Source organism: Heterodontus francisci, chromosome 12, assembly GCF_036365525.1.
Source record: "Heterodontus francisci isolate sHetFra1 chromosome 12, sHetFra1.hap1, whole genome shotgun sequence".
Lineage (NCBI taxonomy): Eukaryota > Metazoa > Chordata > Chondrichthyes > Heterodontiformes > Heterodontidae > Heterodontus > Heterodontus francisci.
The window spans coordinates 22,090,113-22,112,625 of NC_090382.1; the positions used below are offsets into that span (position 1 = coordinate 22,090,113).

The 22,513-nt window shown below is 44.6% G+C and overlaps 1 protein-coding gene across 4 annotated transcripts in view; it reads left to right on the forward strand.

Moving 5' to 3' along the window:
- The window catches only part of LOC137375776 (serine/threonine-protein phosphatase 2A 55 kDa regulatory subunit B beta isoform), a 613,213-nt gene that overhangs the window by 558,244 nt on the left and 32,456 nt on the right, over positions 1-22,513 (forward strand). For all 4 annotated transcript variants that reach the window (XM_068043184.1, XM_068043187.1, XM_068043185.1 and 1 more), the window contains 2 exons: positions 5,700-5,877; positions 9,203-9,367. In XM_068043184.1, the coding sequence (XP_067899285.1) occupies positions 5,700-5,877; positions 9,203-9,367 (343 nt within the window). The remainder of the gene's footprint in view (positions 1-5,699; positions 5,878-9,202; positions 9,368-22,513) is intronic.

Here is a 22,513-nt window from a genome sequence, read left to right on the forward strand (position 1 = left end):
CATTAATACTCAGACGCACATACCTGCAGGCACGCACACTCATAGTCACATACACGCACATTAATACTTGCACGTTCACACATACAATCATACTCACTCACAAACGCAAAACAACTCACTGGACTCAATTGGAAGGTAATGTTCTAGATCATTTGGAGCGGCCCAAGTGAAACTTGAATAAGCCACCTGCTGTTATAATGGAACTGTTCTGAATTAGAGGTGAAAAATTCCAGATTGTTTATTAAGGTCTTTCAAAATCCAGGAATATTTTAAAGTTACAGTAATCCTTATCCAATAATTTACACTTTTTGGAATTTTTGAAAATGAAATGAACACTGATCATTTAGAAATTTTACCATCATTAATTAGGTCACAACAATAAAATCTCCCTCATTCCCTGCCCTACCCCAGCTCTTCCACCTTTCTCCCTCCTCTTCACTCCTGAAAGACCTGGCTTGTACTGAGCACCACATCCACCTGCAGTTCCCTTGCCCCTGAGCCCATTGGCCACGTGTGGGTCTAGAATGAGTGTTGGCAGAATTCAACAGTACGAGACATCACAGGTGAGCCATATCCTGCCCTCAGCCAAGAGTCGCGCATAGCTGCACTTTCCAGCAGGGACCACTAAAGAATGATCAGGAGCAGGTAGTGCTGGATGACCTTTAGGCTGGGATTTTATGCTGGCGACAGGGGTCTCGACTTCCAGAAAAAGCGACGCCGAGATCCCCGTGTCCCCTCTTTTCCGGAAGGGCCACCAAATCTAGTGCCAGTCAGACACTTAAATGGACAGTGGAGGGCTTCCACAGGATTAGGGACCCCGTCGCTGGAAGTCCCACCCTTGGAGAGCCAAGTAAGTCAGGAAATGGAAGGGAGGGAGGAACTCAAGAAAATTACAATCACCAGGGAAGTGGTACTGAACACATTGTTGGAGCTGCGGACTGACAAGTCCCCGGGTCCTGATAGACATCATCCTAGGGTGTTAAAAGAAGTGGCTAGTGAGAAAGTTGATGCGTTCGTTTTAATTTTCCAAAATTTCCTAGATTCGCAGAAGGTTCTGTTAGATTGGAAAATAGTGAATGTAACTCCTTTATTTAAAAAAGGAGGGAGACAGAAAGCAGGAAACTAAAGGCCAGTTAGCTTAACATCTGTCTTAGGGAAAATGTTAGATGCTATTATTAAAGACGTTACAGCAGGGCATTTAGAAAAATTCAAGGTCATCAGGCAGAGTCAACATGGTTTTGTGAAAGGGAAATCGTGTTTAACTAATTTATTGGAGTTCTTTGAGGGAGTTACATGTGCAGTGGATAAAGAGGAATCAGTGTATGTATTGTACTTGGATTTCGAGAAGGCATTTGATAAGGTGCCACATCAAAGATTATTGCAGAAAGTAAAAGCTCATGGTGTAGGAGTTAACATATTGGCATGGGTAGAAGATTGGCTAGCTAACAGAGTGGCATAAATGGGTCATTTTCTGGTTGGCAAGATGTAATGAGTGGTGTGCCACAGGGATCTGTGCTAGGGCCTTAACTCTTTATAATTTATATAAATGACTTAGATGAAGGGACCGAACATATGGTTGCTAAATTTGTGGATGACACAAAGATTGGTAGGAAAGTAAGTTGTGAAGAGGACATAAGGAGGCTGCAAGGGGATATAGATAGGTTAAGTGAGTGGACAAAGACCTGCAAATGGAGTATAATGTGGAAAAGTGTGAAAGTGTCCACTTTGGCAGGAAGAATAAAAAAGAAGCATATTATCTAAATGGTGAGAGATTGCAGAGCTCTGAGATGCAAAGGGATCTGGGTGTCCTAGTGCATGAATCACAAAAGGTTAGTATGCAGATACAGCAGGTAATTAGGAAAGCTAATAGAATGTTATTGTTTATCGCGAGGGGAATTGAATATAAAAGTAGGGAGGTTATGCTTCTGCTATACAGGGCATTGGTGAGACCACATCTGGAGTACTGTGTACAGTATTGGTCTCCTTACTTAAGGAAGGATGTAAATGCGTTGGAGGCAGTATAGAGAAGGTTTACTAGACTAATACCAGGAATGGGCGTGCCGTCTTACGAGGAAAGATTGGACAGGCTAGGCTTGTATCCGCTGGAATTTAGAAGAGTAGGAAGCGGCTTGATTGAAATATATAAGATCCTGAAGGGTCTTGACAGGGTGGATGTGGAAAGGATGTTTCCCCTTGTGGGAGAATTTAGAACTAGGGGTCACAGTTTAAAAATAAGGGATCACCCATTTAAAACAGATGAGAAACCTTTTCTGTCAGAAGGTCGTGAGTTTTTGGAATTCTCTTCCTCAAAAAACAGTGGAAGCAGAGCCTTTGAATATTTTTAAGGCAGAGGTAGATAGATTCTTGATAACCTGTCAGGGGTAGGTGGAAATGTGGAGTTGAGCCATGAACTTATTGAATGGTGGAGCAGGCTCGAGGGGCCGAGTGACCTCCTCCTGTTCCTAATTCATATGTTCGTATGAGCCACTGGCCAATCAGAGGCCGGCAGATCTTCCACTGAGCAGCGCCACTGCAGAGGCTGCTGCTGGAGGAGCACCTACCAGAGATCCAGGAGCGGTGCTGGACCCAGGCCACAGGTGTAGTTCAAGAGTGAACTATACAGTAAATGGAAAAGTCCTGGGGAAAATTGATGTACAGAGAGATTTGGGTGTTCAGGTCCACTGTTCCCTGAAGGTGGCAACGCAGGTCAATAGAGTGGTCAAGAAGGCATACGGCATGCTTTCCTTCATCAGACGGGGTATTGAGTACAAGAGTTGGCAGGTCATGTTACAGTTGTATAGGACTTTGGTTCGGCCACATTTGGAATACTGCGTGCAGTTCTGGTCGCCACATTACCAAAAGGATGTGGATGCTTTGGAGAGGGTGCAGAGGAGGTTCACCAGGATGTTGCCTGGTATGGAGGGCGCTAGCTATGAAGAGAGGTTGAGTAGATTAGGATTATTTTCATTAGAAAGACGGAGGTTGAGGGGGGACCTGATTGAGGTGTACAAAATCATGAGAGGTATAGACAGGGTGGATAGCAAGAGGCTTTTTCCCAGAGTGGGGGATTCAATTACTAGAGGACACGAGTTCAAAGTGAAAGCGGAAAAGTTTAGGGGGGATATGCGTGGAAAGTTCTTTACGCAGAGGGTGGTGGGTGCCTGGAACGCGTTGCCAGCGGAGGTGGTAGATGCGGGCACGATGGCGTCTTTTAAGATGTATCTAGACAGATACATGAATGGGCAGTAAGAAAAGAGATACAGACCCTTAGAAAATAGGCGACATGTTTAGATAGAGGATCTGGATCGGCGCAGGCTTGGAGGGCCGAAGGGCCTGTTCCTGTGCTGTAATTTTCTTTGTTCTTTTTCTTTGTTCTTTGTAAGTCAGGGCAGGAGGGGTCTTGTCGGGTAGGGGTTGGAGGGGAGAGGGGTGTAGGGTGTTGGACAGCATGGGCAGAGAGGTTTCTCCCAGAGGGCCCTCCTTCCTGATGCCAGGTCCCTCGTTCAGGCACTAAGTGCCTTTTATCAAGGGCGCAGTGGTTAGTACTGCAGCCTCACAGCTCCAGGGACCCGGGTTCGATTCTGGGTACTGCCTGTGCGGAGTTTGCAAGTTCTCCCTGTGACCGCATGGGTTTTTGCCGGGTGCTCCGGTTTCCTCCTACAGCCGAGCCTTGCAGGTGATTGGCCATTGTAAATCGCCCCTTGTGTAGGTCGGTGGTAGGGAATAAGGGATTACTGTAGGGTTAGTATAAATGGGTGGTTGTTGGTTGGCACAGACTCGGTGGGCCGAAGGGCCTGTTTCAGTGCTGTATCTCTAAATAATAAATAAAATGAAGGGCCCCCTACCACACCCCCCCCACCCCCACCCCCCCCCCCTCCCCCACCACCACCGGTCCAGAGCCAGGAAGCTGCCAGCATGGTTTTACTTCCCATGCAGCGACAGGGCTGCCCGCCACACAGCTATTTGCGGCAGCAGCGGGATGAGCCCTTAATTGCAGTTAATTTCTCAGTTAAGGGCCTCAGTTGGCAGCAGGGCGGGGATGCTATTCACAGGCTTACCTCCCCGGACTAAATTTTGGCAGAGGCGGGATGGGAACCCCCACCGCTACCATCCCACCCAATTTTGTGCTCTCCCCGCCTCCAAGCCCACTACAGGAGAGAGCATAAAATTCCCCCCTTGGTCTGCTGCTGCAGCCCAGAGACCAATTGTAGCTGTCTCTCCACCTCCCCCCACCCCCAACCCCAACCCCAACAGCCTACCCCATCCCCCTTACCATCCGAATGTAAGCCAAGCATGAAATGCTGGGAATTTTCTCAACTCTGGCTCAATCTCGTAATGAGGCAGAAAATTTAATTCACTGAGCTGCAAAAACTTTTTTTAAAGTGTGATATGGTATTTCTCAATTAAGGGCAATGCTGCTGATTTTGCAGCCTCGCAGCTTGGGTAGGAATCTGACACAGCAGAGCATCCACCAAATGCCAAACCCGCTTGATTGCAATCCCATTGAAGCAGGTTGAATATTGGGCAGGTTTTATAAAATGCGAGCAATGCACTCCATCAGGTGTTATTTACCTTTCCTTTTTAATTCCTGTGGTCACTGTGTTTCATTATGGTAAAGTAGGGGTTATGTGACTGGACAAATCATCCAAAGATTGAGAGTTCGAATCCAACATGGTAATTTGAAAGTTTGAATTCAGCTTAAAAAATCTGGAATTAAAAACTTGGTAGCAGTAAAAGTGGCCATGAAGCTGTTGAATTGTTGTAAAACCCCAACTCGTTTCCTCATGTTCTTTAGGGAATACCTACCATCCTTATCTAGTCTGGCCTTTGAGTGACTCTGGTCCCACATTAATGTGTTAACTCTCACCGCCCTTTGAAGTGGCCTAGCAAAGTCATTCAGTTGTATCAGAGCAACTAAGGTTGAGCAATAAATGTTGACTTTTCCAGCGACGACCACATCCCAAGAATGAACATTTTTTTTTAAAAAGGGTTCTGTTGAAGTTTTCCAGTTTGTCCTAGTCAACCATTTCTGGTGGTGATGGAAGTTGTACATTATGCCTTTATGGACTCCTCCACCTCCCAAACTGCATGAATCATCACAGATTAGAAAAGTCATTCCTTCCAAATGGCTCTCCCTCCAGTCATTCCCCATGTGCTGCCAGTCAGTCAACAATGGGCAGCATTAGGGCACTTTGTGCTGATCAACCAACATCTAAAAGTAGATTCTACCACACGGCTTGTCGAGACGTTAGTATACTCTTTTCTCTGTCATTTTCTTTCTATCTTCCCCTTCAGCTTCTTCAACTTTCTGTATTTTGCCTTTTCTTTCTTTTCCTACATCTCTGGATGATGAGATAGCCGTTCCACCATTACCACCCCCCACACCCATCTCCAGTGTGAAAACCATAGACTAGTGAGAATGTGAAACTTACTATCACAAGCAGCAGTTGAGGCAAATAGCATCGATGCTTTTAAGAGGAAGCTAAATAAGTACATGAGGGAGAAATGCTGATAGGGTTAAATGGAGCAGGTTGTCGGATGCTCGTGTGGAGCATAAACTAGAGCGTGGACCAGTTGAACTGAATGGCCTGATTCTGTGTAAAGACTATGTGGGGAGATCACAGCCCTTAGACTGAGGATTGATGTACTGTTGAATGCTGCACTTTCTTTCTTAGACTGATGTATATTCTTGTCCCCAGGTACCAGTGTTGAGGCCCATGGATCTGATGGTGGAGGCCAGCCCTAGAAGAGTGTTTGCCAATGCTCATACATATCACATCAACTCCATATCAGTAAATAGCGACTATGAGACGTACATGTCAGCTGATGACTTGAGGATAAACCTTTGGCACCTGGAGATTACCAACCGAAGCTTCAGTATCCTTGAACTGGAAAACATTTTGCATCAATAACTAACCTTTTTATGTTACCGTAACCAAGGTCAATGGAGTAATGGTGGATGAAACCGTCTGATAGGATCCTGAATTGGCTTGGGGCCAGAGACAGAGTAAATAGGGACCTTTTTTTTGTTACCTATAGCTTCAATGAAAATTCCAATTTGCTTCCCCATTTTCTCCCCTCCTCTCCCAAAGGTTTTGACTATCACTGGCGAATAGTTCCACAGGTGTCAGCATATTCTTCAGTACCTCAACCAAGCAGCCTTTCCTCATATGAGCAGAATAGTGAGTATTGGTAGCCTATTCAACTGTGGAGAGTATCCCAGCCAAGGCTGATTCAGCTCACACACAGGAGAAAATTAGGCAAGTGGAAGATGGTGAGTTTTCTTTTATAAGTCCTTAGCTTGCGAAGGGAAATGCCTTGTCCTGTCAGTGCAAGTAGCCAAGGGTTAATTGAACTTATTTTTCAACTTGCTTTCTCAGTATAGTGTATGAAACCAGTTTTGATGTGTCACTGTTACCCTCCCCCATGTCAATTGTGACAGTTGTGCTGTGAGATTTAATAGGCCTTACCCTGTCTCGATCTCGGTATTGTCTGAGGGGGCTCAAACAAGTCAGTGACAGCTCCTGATTGATGAAGGTAATTATTGATGCTGATTCTCTGGTAACGGGTCTCGTTCCATTTGACACCAGCCCCTTTGCGTCTAGTGCTAGGGAGAGGAGCAATTAAAATCCTGATCAATAGTAAGTGGATTTAAAGGGCCCTGTAGTACTCAGAACTGTGGCCTTATCGAGCCTGGGAATGGGTTTGCCCCAAGGCATTACTTACACCTCTGCTATGTTGACTTTTATTTGCCCCTGGGTGGCTTCTGTTTTCGAGAAAGAGAAATCCTTGGAGGGATAATAACCACTTCAGTTCTGTTTAGAGTTGTTTTTCCTCCTTTAGCTTTAACGAAAAGTTACTGCTCCAGGAATAGAGTTCTTTCATGCCTGCTGCATACTGTTCTTTCAAATGGCTATAAGAAAAGGTTTTGTAATATATTCTGTTATTAAAGATTAGTACAGAACTAGAAAAATCAGATGTATACTTTTTAAGAGGCTTTGAGGGTGGAAACCATGCTTTTCATTATTTAGACCACTTTCTTCATGTGTTAACTTACTTCATATTATTTCTGTCATCTCTAAGTATGCTTTGACCTCTTGGTAGATAGAGTGAGAGAAAACTTAAGTTGGCTAAATAAATACATCATAGTTCTCTATTTTACAGAATTTGTTGAACACCAGTTTTAGCTTTCAATGTCTGTCTGAACTGCAGGTAAACTTTACAGCCTATTAATAGTGATGGCAAATGTTTTTAATTTTGGTGTTCGATGAGGAAGGACGGGAGGAGGCTCAAGTGGAGCATAAATAGACCAGTTGAGCCAAATGGCCTGTTTCTGTGCTGCATATTCTGCGGCATTCCTTTTGAAGGTGTAGCAGTTTGGCAGAGGCACAGTTGACCCTCCGATGAAGGTTGCCGACTCTGTTTCAACGTTTTCTAAGAGGTATCATCCTGGACATTGCTGTCCACAAGGGTGGTGGAAGCGGAGATCATCAATGACTTCAAAAGGAAATTGGATGGCCACTTGAAGGAAATAAACTTTCAGGATTACGGGGATCGTGCAGGGGAGTGGGATTTACTGGGTAGCTCCGTGGAGAGCCAGCATGAACTCGATGGACTGAATGGCCTCCTTCTGTGCCATAAATGACTCTATGATATCCTGCCTCCGTCTGCACCTCCCCCAGATTCCCACCTTTGGCCACCCAACACATCCAGTCTTGCTGCGCATTGCCTTCCCACGGCCAATGGGAAGTGAATAGACTTTTCACGAACCAAATGGACAAGTCTTGCCCGTCAATCAGCTCTTCTGGTTTTTATGGTGTAACCAATAAACAAAGGTCTCTAAATTGTTTTCTTAGTCTTTTTTTTTAAATGCTCCTATGATTTTTCTCTCCGGTTTGCTTGAAGCAGTGTCCTGGGAGGAATTTTATGCTCTCACCTGCGGCGTGTTTGGAGGTGGGAAAGCATAAAATCAGGTGGAATGGTGGCGAGGGGGGTTCCTGCCACCATTCTGCCTCTGCCAAAATTTAGTCCGAGGCAGGAAGATCTGTGAATGTCCTACCCACCCTGCTGCCAATTGAGGCCCTTAACTGGGCAATTAACCCCCAATTAAGGGCCTCTTTCCACCATTTCCACAATTAGCCGTGCGGCGGGCGGCCCTGTCGGCGCACAACAAACCGTGCGGGCTGCTTCCTGGCTTCAGGGGGTGTGGGTCCCTTGTTAAAAGGCATAGTGCCTGCAAGAAGGACCCAGCATCGGAAAAGAGGGGGCCCGGCTGAGAGCCACCCCCCTGCCCTTGCTGCTGCCGCTGCGGGACCCTCCCACCCTGACCTACCTGAGGCCTGGTTCCAGTGATGCTCCCTGGCCTCCGATAGGTGCACCTCCAGTAGCAGCCACCGCCTCCACAGTGGCACTGCAACTTCCTGCCTCTGATTGGCTGGCAGCTCTCCAGGGGCAGGACTTCCATAGATGGGGTCCTTGATCCTATGGAAGGCCCACCGCTATCCACTTAAGTGCCTGATTGACAATAAATTTGGCAGGCTTTCCGGCGAAGAGGCGACACGGGGATCTCAGCGTCACTTTTTCCACACGTTGAAACCCCCTCCACCAGGATAAAATTCCCCCCCCCCCAGAGTTTAATCTTTAAATCCTGGAGGGTTGGCAACCCTATCTCCAACATAAAGTGCAGTATCAAAGCCCCTTCTTTTCATAGCTGAGTGAGCTGATCTCTGCTGAAGCAGTGCTCCGACACGCTACACTTTCCTTCAGTACCCTGGGTGTTAAATCCTTGCGTATAATGTGCTTTAATACAGTTGCACTAACTTCCACACGTTTATTCCAGTCCCCTTGAGATTCCATCATCCATTTTAATTAGTGACATGTAAAGAAAGAAGAACTTGCATTTATATAGCACCTTTCATAATGTCAGCATGTCCCAGACCATTTCAGAGCCGCTGAAAGACTTTTTGAAGTGTAGGCGCTGTTGTAATATAGGACAACATGACAGCCAGTTTGCACACAGCAAGGTTATGGAAGGTGTTGGTCATTGACTCAAAGCCCATGCCCCAGTCAGTTTGCCGTTTGAGTGCATCCAGGACACAGGAGGTTAAGTATAATGTTGTATTTTTATATTTGGAAGCATAGGAAGTGGGGTAGTGGACAGTGTATTTGAGGCTGGTTATTTCCTTAAATCGTGGTCTTTCAGATATTGTAGATATAAAGCCTGCCAACATGGAAGAGCTGACAGAGGTGATCACAGCAGCAGAATTCCACCCACACCAATGTAACATGTTTGTGTACAGCAGCAGTAAAGGAACGATCCGACTGTGCGACATGCGGGCATCAGCGCTGTGTGACAAGCATTCCAAACGTAAGTGTCCGCCACCATGCCACTTGCTAACAGTTTTGGCCACAGGCCAACACCTTGACCGGGGTTTTCCCTCAATGGGTACTAGGAGCGGGTTGCGTTTCTGCAATTCCCCCTGTGCAGCGGAGCTCTGTGAAGAGAGAAAGATACAGGTCAATGAGCTCTCATCAAAATGGAAAAAGTTAGAGATGTAACAGATTTTCATCAAGTACAGAGGCAGGGGGAGGGGAGGAAAGAACAAAAGGGAAGATCTGTGATAGGGTGGAGGCCAGGAGAAATTAAATGACAAAAGTGATGATGCAAGGCTAAAGGGGTAGTAATGGAACAAATAAAGAAACAAAAGGTGGGTCTTCAGGAGGTATAAATGGCAACAACAGAATCATTATCCTGCTTTCCAAAAAATGGGAATGGTGGTTATGATCTGAAATTATCGAACTCGCTATTGAGCCCGGGAGATTGTCGAGTGCCTAATTGAAAGATGAGGTGCTGTTCCTCGAGCTTTTGTTGAGCTATTAAATAGTTGTATTTGAATAGAACCCTTCCATCAGAAGAGAGAGAGAAAAGGAGAGAGGGCAACACAAAATCACAGCTCTTTCAATATCCCACAGCCAGACTTGCCAAGAATACAGTCTCTGGAGTACATGGAGGAGCATGTCTGACGAGGGCCATCGAGAAACAGGATTCAAATAGGCTCTAAACCATTCCTTTGAATACTACCAATACTGAGGATTCATCTTGTGACCTGTTCACAATACACCAGTCAGCTAACTAGTGTAGTCATTAACCTTCTGGAGCCCATAATGCAGGATAAAATTAATACTCAGCCAGAAAGACATGGGTTAATTAAGGACTAGCAGCATGGATTTATAAAAGGCAAGTCATGTCTGTCAAATGTAATAGAGTTCTTTAAGGAAATAACAGAATTTAATGATAATGGTAGTGTCATAGACCTTATGTATGTGGATTTTCCTTGACAAGTTGCCACATAGGAGACTTGTTCATAAAATGAAGGCTCAAGGCATTAAAGTGAGTGGGACAGAATGGAAAAGGAGTTGGTTAAATTACAGAAAACAGAGAGTAGTGAAAGGATGTTTAGGGAACTGGAGGGATATAATTAGTGGTGTCCGCCCAAAGTCACAGTTGGTCTGGTGTAGTTTTAAACCACATAAATCTGAAGGTCCTGGGTACAATGCTTGGTTTGCGCTGGTTTAACTAGTCTTGCTCAGGCAACAGAGTGCTCCAATTGCCTCAGGGATTCTGGACTAGGGAGGGAATTTTTTTTTAGCTACAGTTCACACCGGGGGCGTGTGTGTTTGTGTGTGTAGAGAATGAGGTTCAGCTGTGAGTTTCTGCAGCCTGCTCCATGATGAACTAGTTGACTGACACTGACTGTCTGCCTCATATGTGAAGTGTGGTTACTTGGGGCTTTACTGTGGGATTGCAGGCACCCACACTGCAGTATCAGCTAATGCCTTCAGCCCAAACAAAAAGAGCCCTAAGTGGATAAGCACTTCAGAGCCAGCACAAGCTGGGTGGGCCAAGTGGCCTCCCTCCCTACTTTAAAGTTCTGTGATTCCAAGTGATGATGGTGCACAGCTCTGTATATGAGTGTTACACAGGTGCTGACCAGAGCAGATGGATGTAGCCTTGAGGGCTAAATGCTCTGAGAGAATATTTCATGACGATCTTGTATAATACAATTTAAAGCCAGATCCTCAGGCCCACTCATTCGTGAAAATAAACACAGTACCTCACAGAAATCCATCCCACCTTGTCTATCCGCCCCTCTTCTCACTTTATCCTGCATTTCTATTAGATTTGTGATATTTCCTCTATTATTCATTTTCCAGCAATGCTGCCTCTATTTCCCCTGCAGTCTGCTGAAAGCACCAGCTCCCAGCCTAATTCTTTAACCTCCCTTTCTCCTCCAATAAACAGACTTTTAAATGCTTGGAATTTCCCAACCACCACTTCTTATCTTGCTGCCTCCATTTTGAACCTTGGCAGTGTCCTGCACTGTAGGCCTTAGTCTTTCATCTTGGTTTCTTAATGTTTATTTTAAAGCTCATTATATGTTCTAGCTTTTTGCCTTGCACTGTAACAAATTCTCTTGAATTTGCAATGTACAATTAATGAAGTGGCACAGAGCATTTCCCAGCTCACAGTGTACCTTAAATACTTTGCCAGCCTTCGCTCTGCCCCATTGTCAGTCCCCATCTCACAGCTTTCCCCCCCCCCCCCCACTCCAGGATTAGGTTGGAGGGGCCTATCTACCATTCATTGTCCATCAGTGCTTTCCAAGTGAATATTTCATCATGTTATGATTGCAATATTTGATCAGCAATATACATCATTCAAACCTGTCAGATGAAGGATGTCATTAAGAGATTGGATCACAGCAGTGGTATTTCATCACTCAAATCCGACAGAGATATGAGTATATGAAAAATACACTGTTTTATATCAATAATATGTTACAGGGAATAAGTGTGGCACTTAAAGGATTTATGTGGCTTATGCAAGGCTTGGAATATATAATATAGATAGCTCTTTGAAATATGTTTGGGTGAAATGTTATTCTGGTTTAAAAATAAACTATTGCATTTTTTAAGGTAATTAGCAAAAGAACTAGAGTTGAGAAGAGAAATTTTTTGAAGCAGTGAGTTGCGCTCATCTGGAATGAAAGGGCAGTGGAAGCAGATTCAACAATAATTTTCGAAAGGGAATTAGATAAATACATGAAGGGGAAAAATTTGTAGGGCTCTGGGGAAATAACAGGGGAGTGGAACTAACTGGATAGCTCTTTCAAAGAGTCAGTAAAGGTACGATGGGCCAAATGGTCACCTCCTGTGCTGTATGATACTACGATTCTATTGCAATAAAACTGCAAGAGAATAAAACTCAAATAAATCAAATCATCCAGGAAGGAGATTATTTTGAACCTCAACTAAGGAGAAAACTGAAACATAGAAATAGATCAAATTAAATCATAATGATGTAAAATGGGAATAAGAACAGGAAATGCTGGGAACACTCAGCAGGTCAAGCAGCATCTGTGAAACAGAAACAAAGTTAAGGTTTCAAGTCAATGACCTGAGTTTTTAAAAAAAATCCATGTATGACTGAGTTAGGAGCACAAGGTGAAAAACTGGAGCAGAAGAAACGCAGCTCAGTAAGCGGGCATTAAAAGATTTATTGAGCTTTAAGTTAAATAAAATGCAAGGCGTGAAGAAATCGTATGTATTAGTCATTAAACAAGTTAATGATAATAACCACATGATGGGAAACTGAGCATTGTAAAGTTAAAGAGTCCAGGAATGAGACTAGAAGTAAATGTTATTACTTGCCATATATGGCTGTTGGTGTAAAGAAAGCACAAGGACTTGCCATTTGTATAGTTCCTTTTACATTTCATGACATCCCAAAGCACTTCACAGCCAATTAAGGACTTTTGATTGTAGTTACTATTGTAATAGGTTCACGGAATCAGAAGTAGGCCATTCAGCCTCTTGAGCCTGGTCTGCCATTCAAATAAAACATGGCTGATCTGTATCTCAACTTCATTTACCCACCTTAGCTGTGTATCCCTGGATACCCTTACCTACCAGAAATCTATCGATCTCAGACATGAAAACATCAATTGTCCCTCAGCATCCACTGCAAGCCAAGTTCATGCAATCTGTCCTCATAATTTAATGCTTTTAGCCCTGGTAAATCTGTGTTACAGCCCCTCCAAGGCCAATATAACCTTCCTGAGGGGTGGTGTCCAGAACTGAACGCAGTTACTCCAGATGGGTGTCTAACCAGAGCTCTGTACAACTGAAGCATCACTTCCTCCCCTTTGTAATCCAGCTCACTTGAAATAAAGGCTAAAATTCCACTAACCTTTTTGATTAAATAATTTGTGTATGTGGAAGCCCAAATCTCTTTGTTTCTCCATAGTTAGAGAGAAAAATGGAAGAGGATGGCAAGATAAAGCAGCAGGAGTGGTCTAAACAGCCGCAAGCCAACAATAGAGAGCAAGTGGTCTCTCACAGGTCCAGGGCAGGGTGATGGCAGCTAGGGCTCACAAGAGGATTAAGAGTGGGAGTAAGGAAAGCACAACATTTTTTTAATGAACTTACTTGACTTGGAGAACAGAAAAAAAATTAACTTAAGTAGCAAAATGCTGGTCAGACTAGGCTGCTTCATTTGACACTACCACCAGTGGTAGGCTTGCAACTGCATCTTGACAGGCAGATGCGCCTTTTGTATTGAACAAAATGTGGCCAAAACGCATTCTCATAAGGGTTTCCAATGTGAAATGTTGGCCTGTTGATATTAGATATTTGCCATTCTAAAATATTGATGCAAAATTGTGACACAAAGTAAGCATACATAAGAGAGATACACAAACGCTTGTATTTATGATCTATATATTTTTTTAAATTGAAGCTGCCCTAATTTTCGTGGGGATAATTGCACCACTTGATGTTGTACTGAGCTAGATGGCTCAGTCTCTGGACTCTGCTGAGTTATTTGGTCTTAGCTGGGTCAGTAGTAGAGAAAGAAAGAAAGACTTACAGTTATATGGCGCCTTTCATGACCTCAGGGCATCCTAAAATGTTTTACAACCAATGAAGTACTTTTGACAGAGTGACTATTGACCCACTGTGTCAGCTAATAAGTTGGAGCTGGGGTGGAACTTATAGCAGGATTTGCAGCCAATAGAATCTACTTACTCCATGAACAGAGTCTATTTAACCAGAATGTCGACACACTACAGCAAAGAGAACTCATGATCAAAACACTGCTGAGAGTCTCTCGGGATTATTTCTCCCCCAAAATGCAGTGAGTGGAACGTAATTGCATGATGCAAATTATATAGTGAAATCAATCCCAGTCACTTGCAGCAATGTGGTCTCCAGGCGTGATTGAGGGAGGAATTACCCAATTGGCTCCATTCTGGCTGAGACTTGTGGTATGACTATATTTTTGAAGGATAGTCACTGTTGTAATTTGAGAAGCCTCCGACAGTACAGCACTCCCTCAGTACTGCACTGAGGTGTGAAGCTGGATTATGTGTTGAAATCTCTGAAGTGGGACTATGAACCCACAACTTCCCTGACCCACTGAGTCAAGGTTGACACCTTGTTAATCATGGGTAAAGCACCACTATTTTCCAGTAATGCAGAGACACTCCGTGTTCCTACAGTTGGAATGGAGAAAGTATCAATCAGAGTTCCTGCACCTGATAACTATCCAGTGGTCCCAACTGAAAAAGTGTGTCTCTGAATGACAGGTGAGAGCAGAGTCGAAGTTGGCTGTGAAGCTCTCTGTGATTGGATAGCTGACACTCAATGGCACACGAAGAATGACCTCTCTGAAAAGGTTGCAAACTGATGCATTAAACTTCTCAAAGATCTTAACTGGGTAACGTATCATAAGGGAATCTATGTAACCTTGTACAACAAGCTGCAAAAGGATTTAGTGGACGAGTAGAGAGAAATTGGGGAAGCAAAATTGAATAAATAAGTGGAGCATGAGGCTCAAGATACTATCGATGTAGAGTAGTAGTTTTTATTTGTTGAAGAGACTGAAATTAGGAGCCCTAAATATAAGATAGCCACTAATAAATCCAATAGGGAAATTCAGGAGAGTGGTTAGAATGTGAAACCCACTACATAAGGATTAGTTCAGGCATATAGCTTAGATGCATTTAAGGGGAAGCTGGAAAAGTACATCAGAGAGAAAGGAATAGAAAGTTAGGTTGACAGAGTTAGATGCAGCGGTGGGGGAAGAGGCTCATGTGGCACATAAACACCACCATAGACCAGTTAGGCCAAATGGCCTACTTCAGTGCTGTAAACGCAATGTAATATATGCTTAGAAATATAAAGATAACTCTTCAACATTGCCTCTTATTACCAAATGACATACCTCAACGTGTGCAGGTTCATCAGTGAATTTTATAGAATCTCATTATCAAAACTGTAGAGGCATCCCACAAGTAAAACAATTCCGATATAAAGTACATGGTTATTTTCTCCGAGTCTGTACCGACCTCAGGTAATAGCAGTGTCAACTTCAGCTGTCAATAGTCAACAACAACTTGCATTTATATAGCACCTTTACTGTAGTAAACTGTCTCAAGGTGCTTCACGGGAGCATTATCAAACAAAATTTAACATCAAGCCACATCAGGAGATATTAGGACAGGTGACGAAAACATTGATGAAAGAGGTAGGTTTTAAGGGGTGACTTTCATTTGGAAGGTGGAGGTTGCAATAGAGAGAAGAATTCCCTTGTAGCATGACTAACGGGAGCCAATTTCGCAGCCTCAAATTTCTCCTGCATAGCTCCTATATCATTGATTGATAACATTAACCTTGCAGCATGGAGTGTTTAAGCCTGAATAACTATCTTGTTCAGAAGCTGTGATCCCATTTTCCCAATTTCCAGATTAAATGGATGTGATTGTTCCACCTCTCCAGGAATGGAAGGATCTTGTCCGTGATCAGCTCATGCGCCGTGGGCTCACGTGCAGAAGTGACCCTTGTATGGGACACCTCAATCTGTCAGGGCAGACTCTATTAGATTTTACGAGGTGATAATTGCATTCCGCAGCCTTCAGTTGTCATGGGATTGAACCGAGACCAATTACAGGAAGTTGTCGAGCCAAATGAATGGGAGCTTGTGCTGCACGTGTAGTTTGTACATAATTCACTTCAATAAAATTCTATCCAGCATGTTCATGGAAGGACCTGAACGTGCTGAACTCTATAATTTAGAATTAAGAGGCACCATTAAGGAGTTGATTTTGTAATTCAAAGTATGCACAGAGATAGCTACTCCTTTCTATGAAACCCAGTGTATTGTAAGATATTTTATAGAGCCTAATTATTACATAGAATTTACAGCACAGAAACAGACCATGCCAGTGTTTATGCTCCACATCTCCCCAGCCTTCTTCATATAACCCTATGCTTTTATTCCTTTCTCTGTCATGCACTTATCTAGCTTCTCCTTAAATGTATCTATACTATTTGCTTCAAATGCTTGTCACAGAGAGTTCTACATTCTAACCACTCTCTGGATGAAGAAATTTCTCCTGAATTCTTTAACTGAACTGTGCAGCAATGATATGCTTTCAAATAAGCATTCAGGCACTCACTGACTGCAATGTGTACTATATCTACAAGGTGAACTGCAACAACTCATTGGGGATGGTGATGGTATTAGTCACCCAGAGACCCTGGGCATTGCTCTGGGGACATGGGTTCAAATCCCACCATGGCAGAAGGTGGAATTTGAATTAAATTAATAAATCTGGAAATAAAAGCTAGTCTCAAGATGACCATGAAACCCTTGTCAATTGTTGTAAAAACTCATTTGGTTCACTAATATCCTTTAGGGAAGGAAATCTGCTGTCCTTACCTGGTGTGACCTACATGTGACTCCAGACTCACAGCAATGTGGTTGACCGTTAAATGCCCTCTGAAATAGCCTAGCAAGCCATTCAGTTGTACCTAACCGCCAGGAAGTCAATAAGGAATGAAACCGGACAGACCACCCGGCATTGACCGAGGCACCGGAAACGACAATAGCAAACCCAGCCCTGTCGACCCTGCAAAGTCTTCCTACTAACATCTGGGGGGCTTGTGTCAAAGTTGGGAGAGACTAGTCAAACAACAATCTGGCATAGTCATACTCGCCGAATTATACCTTACAGACACCGCCGTCACCATCCCCAGGTATGTCCTATCCCACTGGCAGGACAGACTCAACAGAGAGGTGCGGCACAGTGGTATACAGTCGGGAGGGAGTTGCCCTGGGAGTCCTCAACATCGACTCCAGACGCCATGAAATCTCATGACATCAGGGAAACCTCCTGCTGATTACCACTTACCACTCCTCCTCCATGTTGAGCAGCACTTGGAGGAAGCGCTGAAGGTGGCAAGGGCACAGAATGTATTCTGGATGAGGGACTTCAGTGTCCATCGTCATAGAGTTATACAGCACAGAAACAGGCCCATCGTGTCCGTGCCGGCCATCAAACACCTAACTATTCTAATCTATTTTCCAGCACTTGACCCGTAGCCTTGTATGCTATTGCGTTTCAAGCGCTCATCTAAATACTTCTTAAATGTTGTGAGGGATCCTGCCTCTACCACCTCTTCAGGCAATACATTCCAGATTCCAACCATCCTCTGGGTGAAAATGTTTTCATCAAACCCCCGCTAAACCTCCTGTCCCTTACCTTAAATCTATTCCCCCGGTTATTGACCCTTCCGCTAAGGGAAAAAGTTTGTTCCTATCTCACCTATCAATGCCCTTCATAATTTTGTATACCTCAATCATGTCCCCCCCTCAGCCTTCTCTGCTCTAAGGAAAACACCCTAGCCTTTTCAGTCTCTCTTCATAGCCGAAATGCTTCAGCCCATGCAACATCCTGGAAATAAAAGCTAGTCTCATGGTGATCATGAAACCCTTGTCAATTGTTGCACCCTCTCCAGTGCAATCACATCCTTCCTATAGTGTGATGCCCAGAACTGTACACAGTATTCCAGCTGTGGCCTAACTAGCATTTTATACAGCTCCATCATAATCTCCCTGCTCTTACATTCTGTGCCTCGGCTGATAAAGGCAAGTATCCCATATGCCTTCCTAACCACCTTATCTACCTGTGCTGCTGCCTTCAGTGATCTATGGACAAGTACACCAAGGTCCCTCTGATCTTCTGTACTTCCTAGGGTCCTACCATCCATTGTATATTCCCTTGCCTTGTTAGTCCTCCCAAAATGCATCACCTCACACTTCTCAGGATTAAATTCCATTTGCCACTACTCCGTTCATCTCACCAGCCCATCTATATCATCCTGTAATCTAAGGCTTTCCTCATCACTATTAACAACACCAAGAGTGGCTCGGTAGCACCACAGCTGGCCGAGTCTTGAAGGACATAGCTGCTAGACTGGGTCTACGGCAGGTGGTGAGGGAATAAACAAGCGGGAAAAATATACTTGACCTCGTACTCACCTATCTGCCTGCCGCAGATGCATCTGTCCATGACAGTGTTGGTAGGAGTGACCAATGCACAGTCCTTGTGGAGACAAAGGGCTGGATTTTACTCAGGCGGATGGGAATTCGCCACCGACGTAAAAGTCGGTGGCGAACCTGCTTCTGGAGATCCGTCACACATTTTACGGGTCCCCGGGCTTTAATTGTCGCGAGGCGGGACTTCCACCCATTTGAAGGCGGAGGTCCCGCCTCAGTTAGCTGCCGGCTAATCAGCGGGCCGGCAGCTCTTAGTCCCAGCAGCGCCACCAGGAGCGGTGGCCACTGCTGGGACTGCAACCCAGCCAACCATGATAGCCATGAGTGAAGGTAAGTTGGGCATGCCTCACCAGGGGATTGGTCCTTCCCTGGTGAGGCTGGAGTTGTCGTTTTGTGGGGAGGGGGGTGTGTCTTGGTTCCCGGGGGTGGGTTGGGAGGCGGGGGCGGCCCTCAATTGGGCAGCCTGTGCCCGACTGCCATGGCCCCCCGGGCGCGGGGAAAAGTCGACAGCCATTGCTGGGCGGCCTTTCGTCCCCAGCGCCCCTGCTTGCCATGGGTAGAATACCCGTGGAGGCAGGTGAGCGCCCTGAAGTGGTCGTTAATTGGCCATTTAAGGGTCTTGATTGACCTTGGGCAGGTCTTCCCTCCCCCACCTGACCGCTGTAAAGTTGACCGGAAGCGGGAGTGGGGCAGGTAGGCCTCCTTGACATTCAATGTTATGACCATCGCTGAATCCCCCACTATCAACATCCTGGGAGTTGCCGTTGACCAAAAACTGAACTGGAGTAGCCATATAAATACCGTGGCTACAAGAGCAGGTCAGAGGCTAGGAATCCTGTGGCGAGTAACTCACCTCCTGACTCCCCAAAGCCTGTCCACCATCTACACGGCACAAGTCAGGAGTGTGACGGAATACTCTCCACTTGCGTGGATGGCTGCAGCTCCATCAACACTCAAGAAGCTCGACACCATCCAGGACAAAGTAGCCCACTTGATTGGTACCCCATCCACAACTGGTGCACAGTGGCAGTAGTGTGTACAATCTACAAGATGCACTGCAGCAACGCACCAAGGCTCCTCTCATTGCGCTCGAGAGGGTACAGAAGAAATTTACGGGGATGTTGCCAGGACTGCAGCTATAAAGAAAGATTGGATAGACTGGGGTTGTTCTCCTTGGAACAGAGAAGGCTGAGGAAAGATCTGATTGAAATATACAAAATTTTGAGGGGCCTGGATAGAATGGAGGTGAAGGGCCTATTCACTTTAGCAGAGGGGACAGTGACTTGGGGGCATTAGATTTGAAGTGATTGGTAAAGAAAAACTTTTTCACCCAGAGGGTGCTGGGGGTCTGGAAGTCACTACCTGAAAGGCTAGTTGAGGCAGAAACCCTCAACTCATTCAAAAGGAGTCTGGATATGCACCTCAAGTGCCGCAATCTGCAGGCCTACGGACCAAATGCTGGAAGGTGGGATTAGAATAGTGGATTGTTTTTCGGCCGGCACAGACATTACGGGCTAAGTGGCCTATTTCTGTGTCTTAAACTTTCTATGATTCCTAAGACAGCACCTTCCAAACCCACGACCTCTACCATCTAGAAGGACAAGGGCAACAGATGCATGGGAACACCACTGCCTGCAAGTTCCCCTCCAAGCCATACTGCCACTCCCATGCCCTCGCCCCACATCCCTGCACAGTATTGTTAGATATTTCATTGAGCCTAATTATTACATCGAATTTACAGCACAGAAACAGACACTTTGTCTGTAGTGTTTCAGTAATAGTCAAGTGGTAGCCATGGCTGAAAGCTTTCGCAGTTCTGCTTATAGGAGTTAAACTAACTCATCACAGACTGAGCACCAAACGGACTTTGCTTAATAAAAACAGAAAATGCTGGAAATACTCAGCAGGTCAGGCAGTATCTGCGGAGAGAGAAACAGAGTTCACGTTTCAGTTCGGTGGCCTTTCATCAGAAGGTTAGAAATATAATAGGTTTCAAGCAAGTGAAAGTGGGGAGGATGGAAAAAGAACAAAGGTGAAGATCTGTGATGGTGTGGAAGATAAGCGATATTAAATGACAAAAGGGTTGGTGGTGTAATGGGACAAGTAAAGAAACAAAAGATGTGTCTAGAGGAGGTGTGAAAGGCAGAATGATGAACAGCTGCTGTCCAAAAGCAAAAACAAATGAGAAATGAGATTAAAGCCAAAGCCTGCAAAGAGAAAGGAAACCAGATGTGGGCAGAGGTTACAGTCCGAAATTATTGAACTCAGTGTTGAGTCCAGAAGACTGTAAAGTGCCTAATCAAAAGATGAGATACTGTTCCTCAAGCTTTCATTGAGCTTCATTGTAACACTGCAGGAAGCCGAGGACAAAGAAGTCAGCGTGAAATCGAGGCAAATTAAAATGACAGGCTACTGGAAGCTCAGGATCATCCTTGTGGACTGAATGGAGGTGTTTCATAAGGTGGTCGCCAAATCTGCCTTCGGTCACTCCAATGTAGAGCAGAACGCATAGTGAGCAATGAATACTGGATACTAAATTGAAAGAAGTCCACGTAAATCCCTGTTTCGCGTGGAAGGAGTGTTTGGGGCCTTGGATGGTGAGAGAGGAGGTAAAAGGGCAGGTGTTGCATCTCCAAGGTGGGGGAATCCTCAATTGAGTAAAAAGGAAGACATATCAAAAGTGCTGGTATGGAAGGTTGCATTGTTAGAACAGATGTGATGGAGAAACTGGGAGAATGGAATCGAGTCCTTAGAGGAATTGGGGTGTGAGCAATTGTAGTCGAAGTAGCTGTGGGACTCAGTGTGGGCTTATAGTGAATGTCCATCAATAGCCTATTCCCAGAAATGAAGTCAGAGAAGTCAAGGAAGGGAAGGGAAGAGTCAGAGATGGACCATGTGAAGGTGAGAGAAACCTTTGGAAGCAAAGTTTGTTTAGCTTACAGTTACACTGGCAGTGCCTTTACTCGCTATGCCATAGAGATGCTCACTGTCAGTTTTTTGAGAGAATGCTTTAAAAAAAAAATTAGAAAATTGCTGCTTTTGGCTCGTTCAGAGAACGGAATGTTTCTTATTTTGGAATTTCAGGTAAAAATCACCCCACTGCAGTACAAAAACTATCAAATCTAATGGCCAGTCAAAAATCTCCGGTCATTGCGGAAAAGCAATCTATAAAATAGATAACACAGAGGGTTATTAGGACTTTGAATCCTAGAATAGTACAGCATTAAAGGAGTCCATTCAGCCCATTGAGTCTGGACCAGCACTTTCCCACGTGGAATTGCCTACCGAAACAGATTGCAATCATAGCTTTTAAAAGGGAAGTGGATAAATATATGATGAAGAAACATTTGAAAGGGTATTAGGATAGGACAGGAGAATGGGATTAAGTGGATATCTTGATCAAAAAGCTGACATACGTGTGATGGGCCAAATGGCCTGCTCCTTTTTCTGTAAGATTTTATGGTTCCAAGAATTTTTTTATTTTAAACAAAATATAGATTTCATAATGAAATTTTCATTCATTCTTACTTTGCTTTAAATGATTGGTGTTGCTGCTGAAAATGCACCACTCAGTGTAAAACTGAACCATATAGTTTAGGAAGGGCCCAAATTCAATCTCTGCTCTATGCTGACTTTGCTGATCTCAGATCACTGTGGCTTGAACAAGGGAGCTAGAGAAAAAGGACAGTCAGGGAGCCTCCTCCTGACTGGTATCCAGTCACCTCCACCCCATCCCCATTATCGGGCTTGGCTGTGATGCTATGGTCAAACAGCCTGCCCACACTCAATTGAAAGTGGGCTACATGGCATTTGTGGGGTCATTGCCCACCAAGCCTCCTTTCTTGAGGGATTGTACAATATCAGCAGCATGGTGATCTTATTTGAAAATGCTTTATTTTAGCTAGCTGGAGAAGAATTCAGTTTCATCTTAAAACTCCACTTTTTTAATTCCATTTTTTCTGCCCACCCTGGCTCCCATCCAAAGACACAGGGAAGAATATTTCTTAGGCCCTGTGGTGCCAGTGAGGCTTCATGTGCATTGGGTAGCTTATCAGGAAATCATGGATGCAGTGCCCATAAGTTGCCATCTTTTGACGTTAATAGATGTGTGAA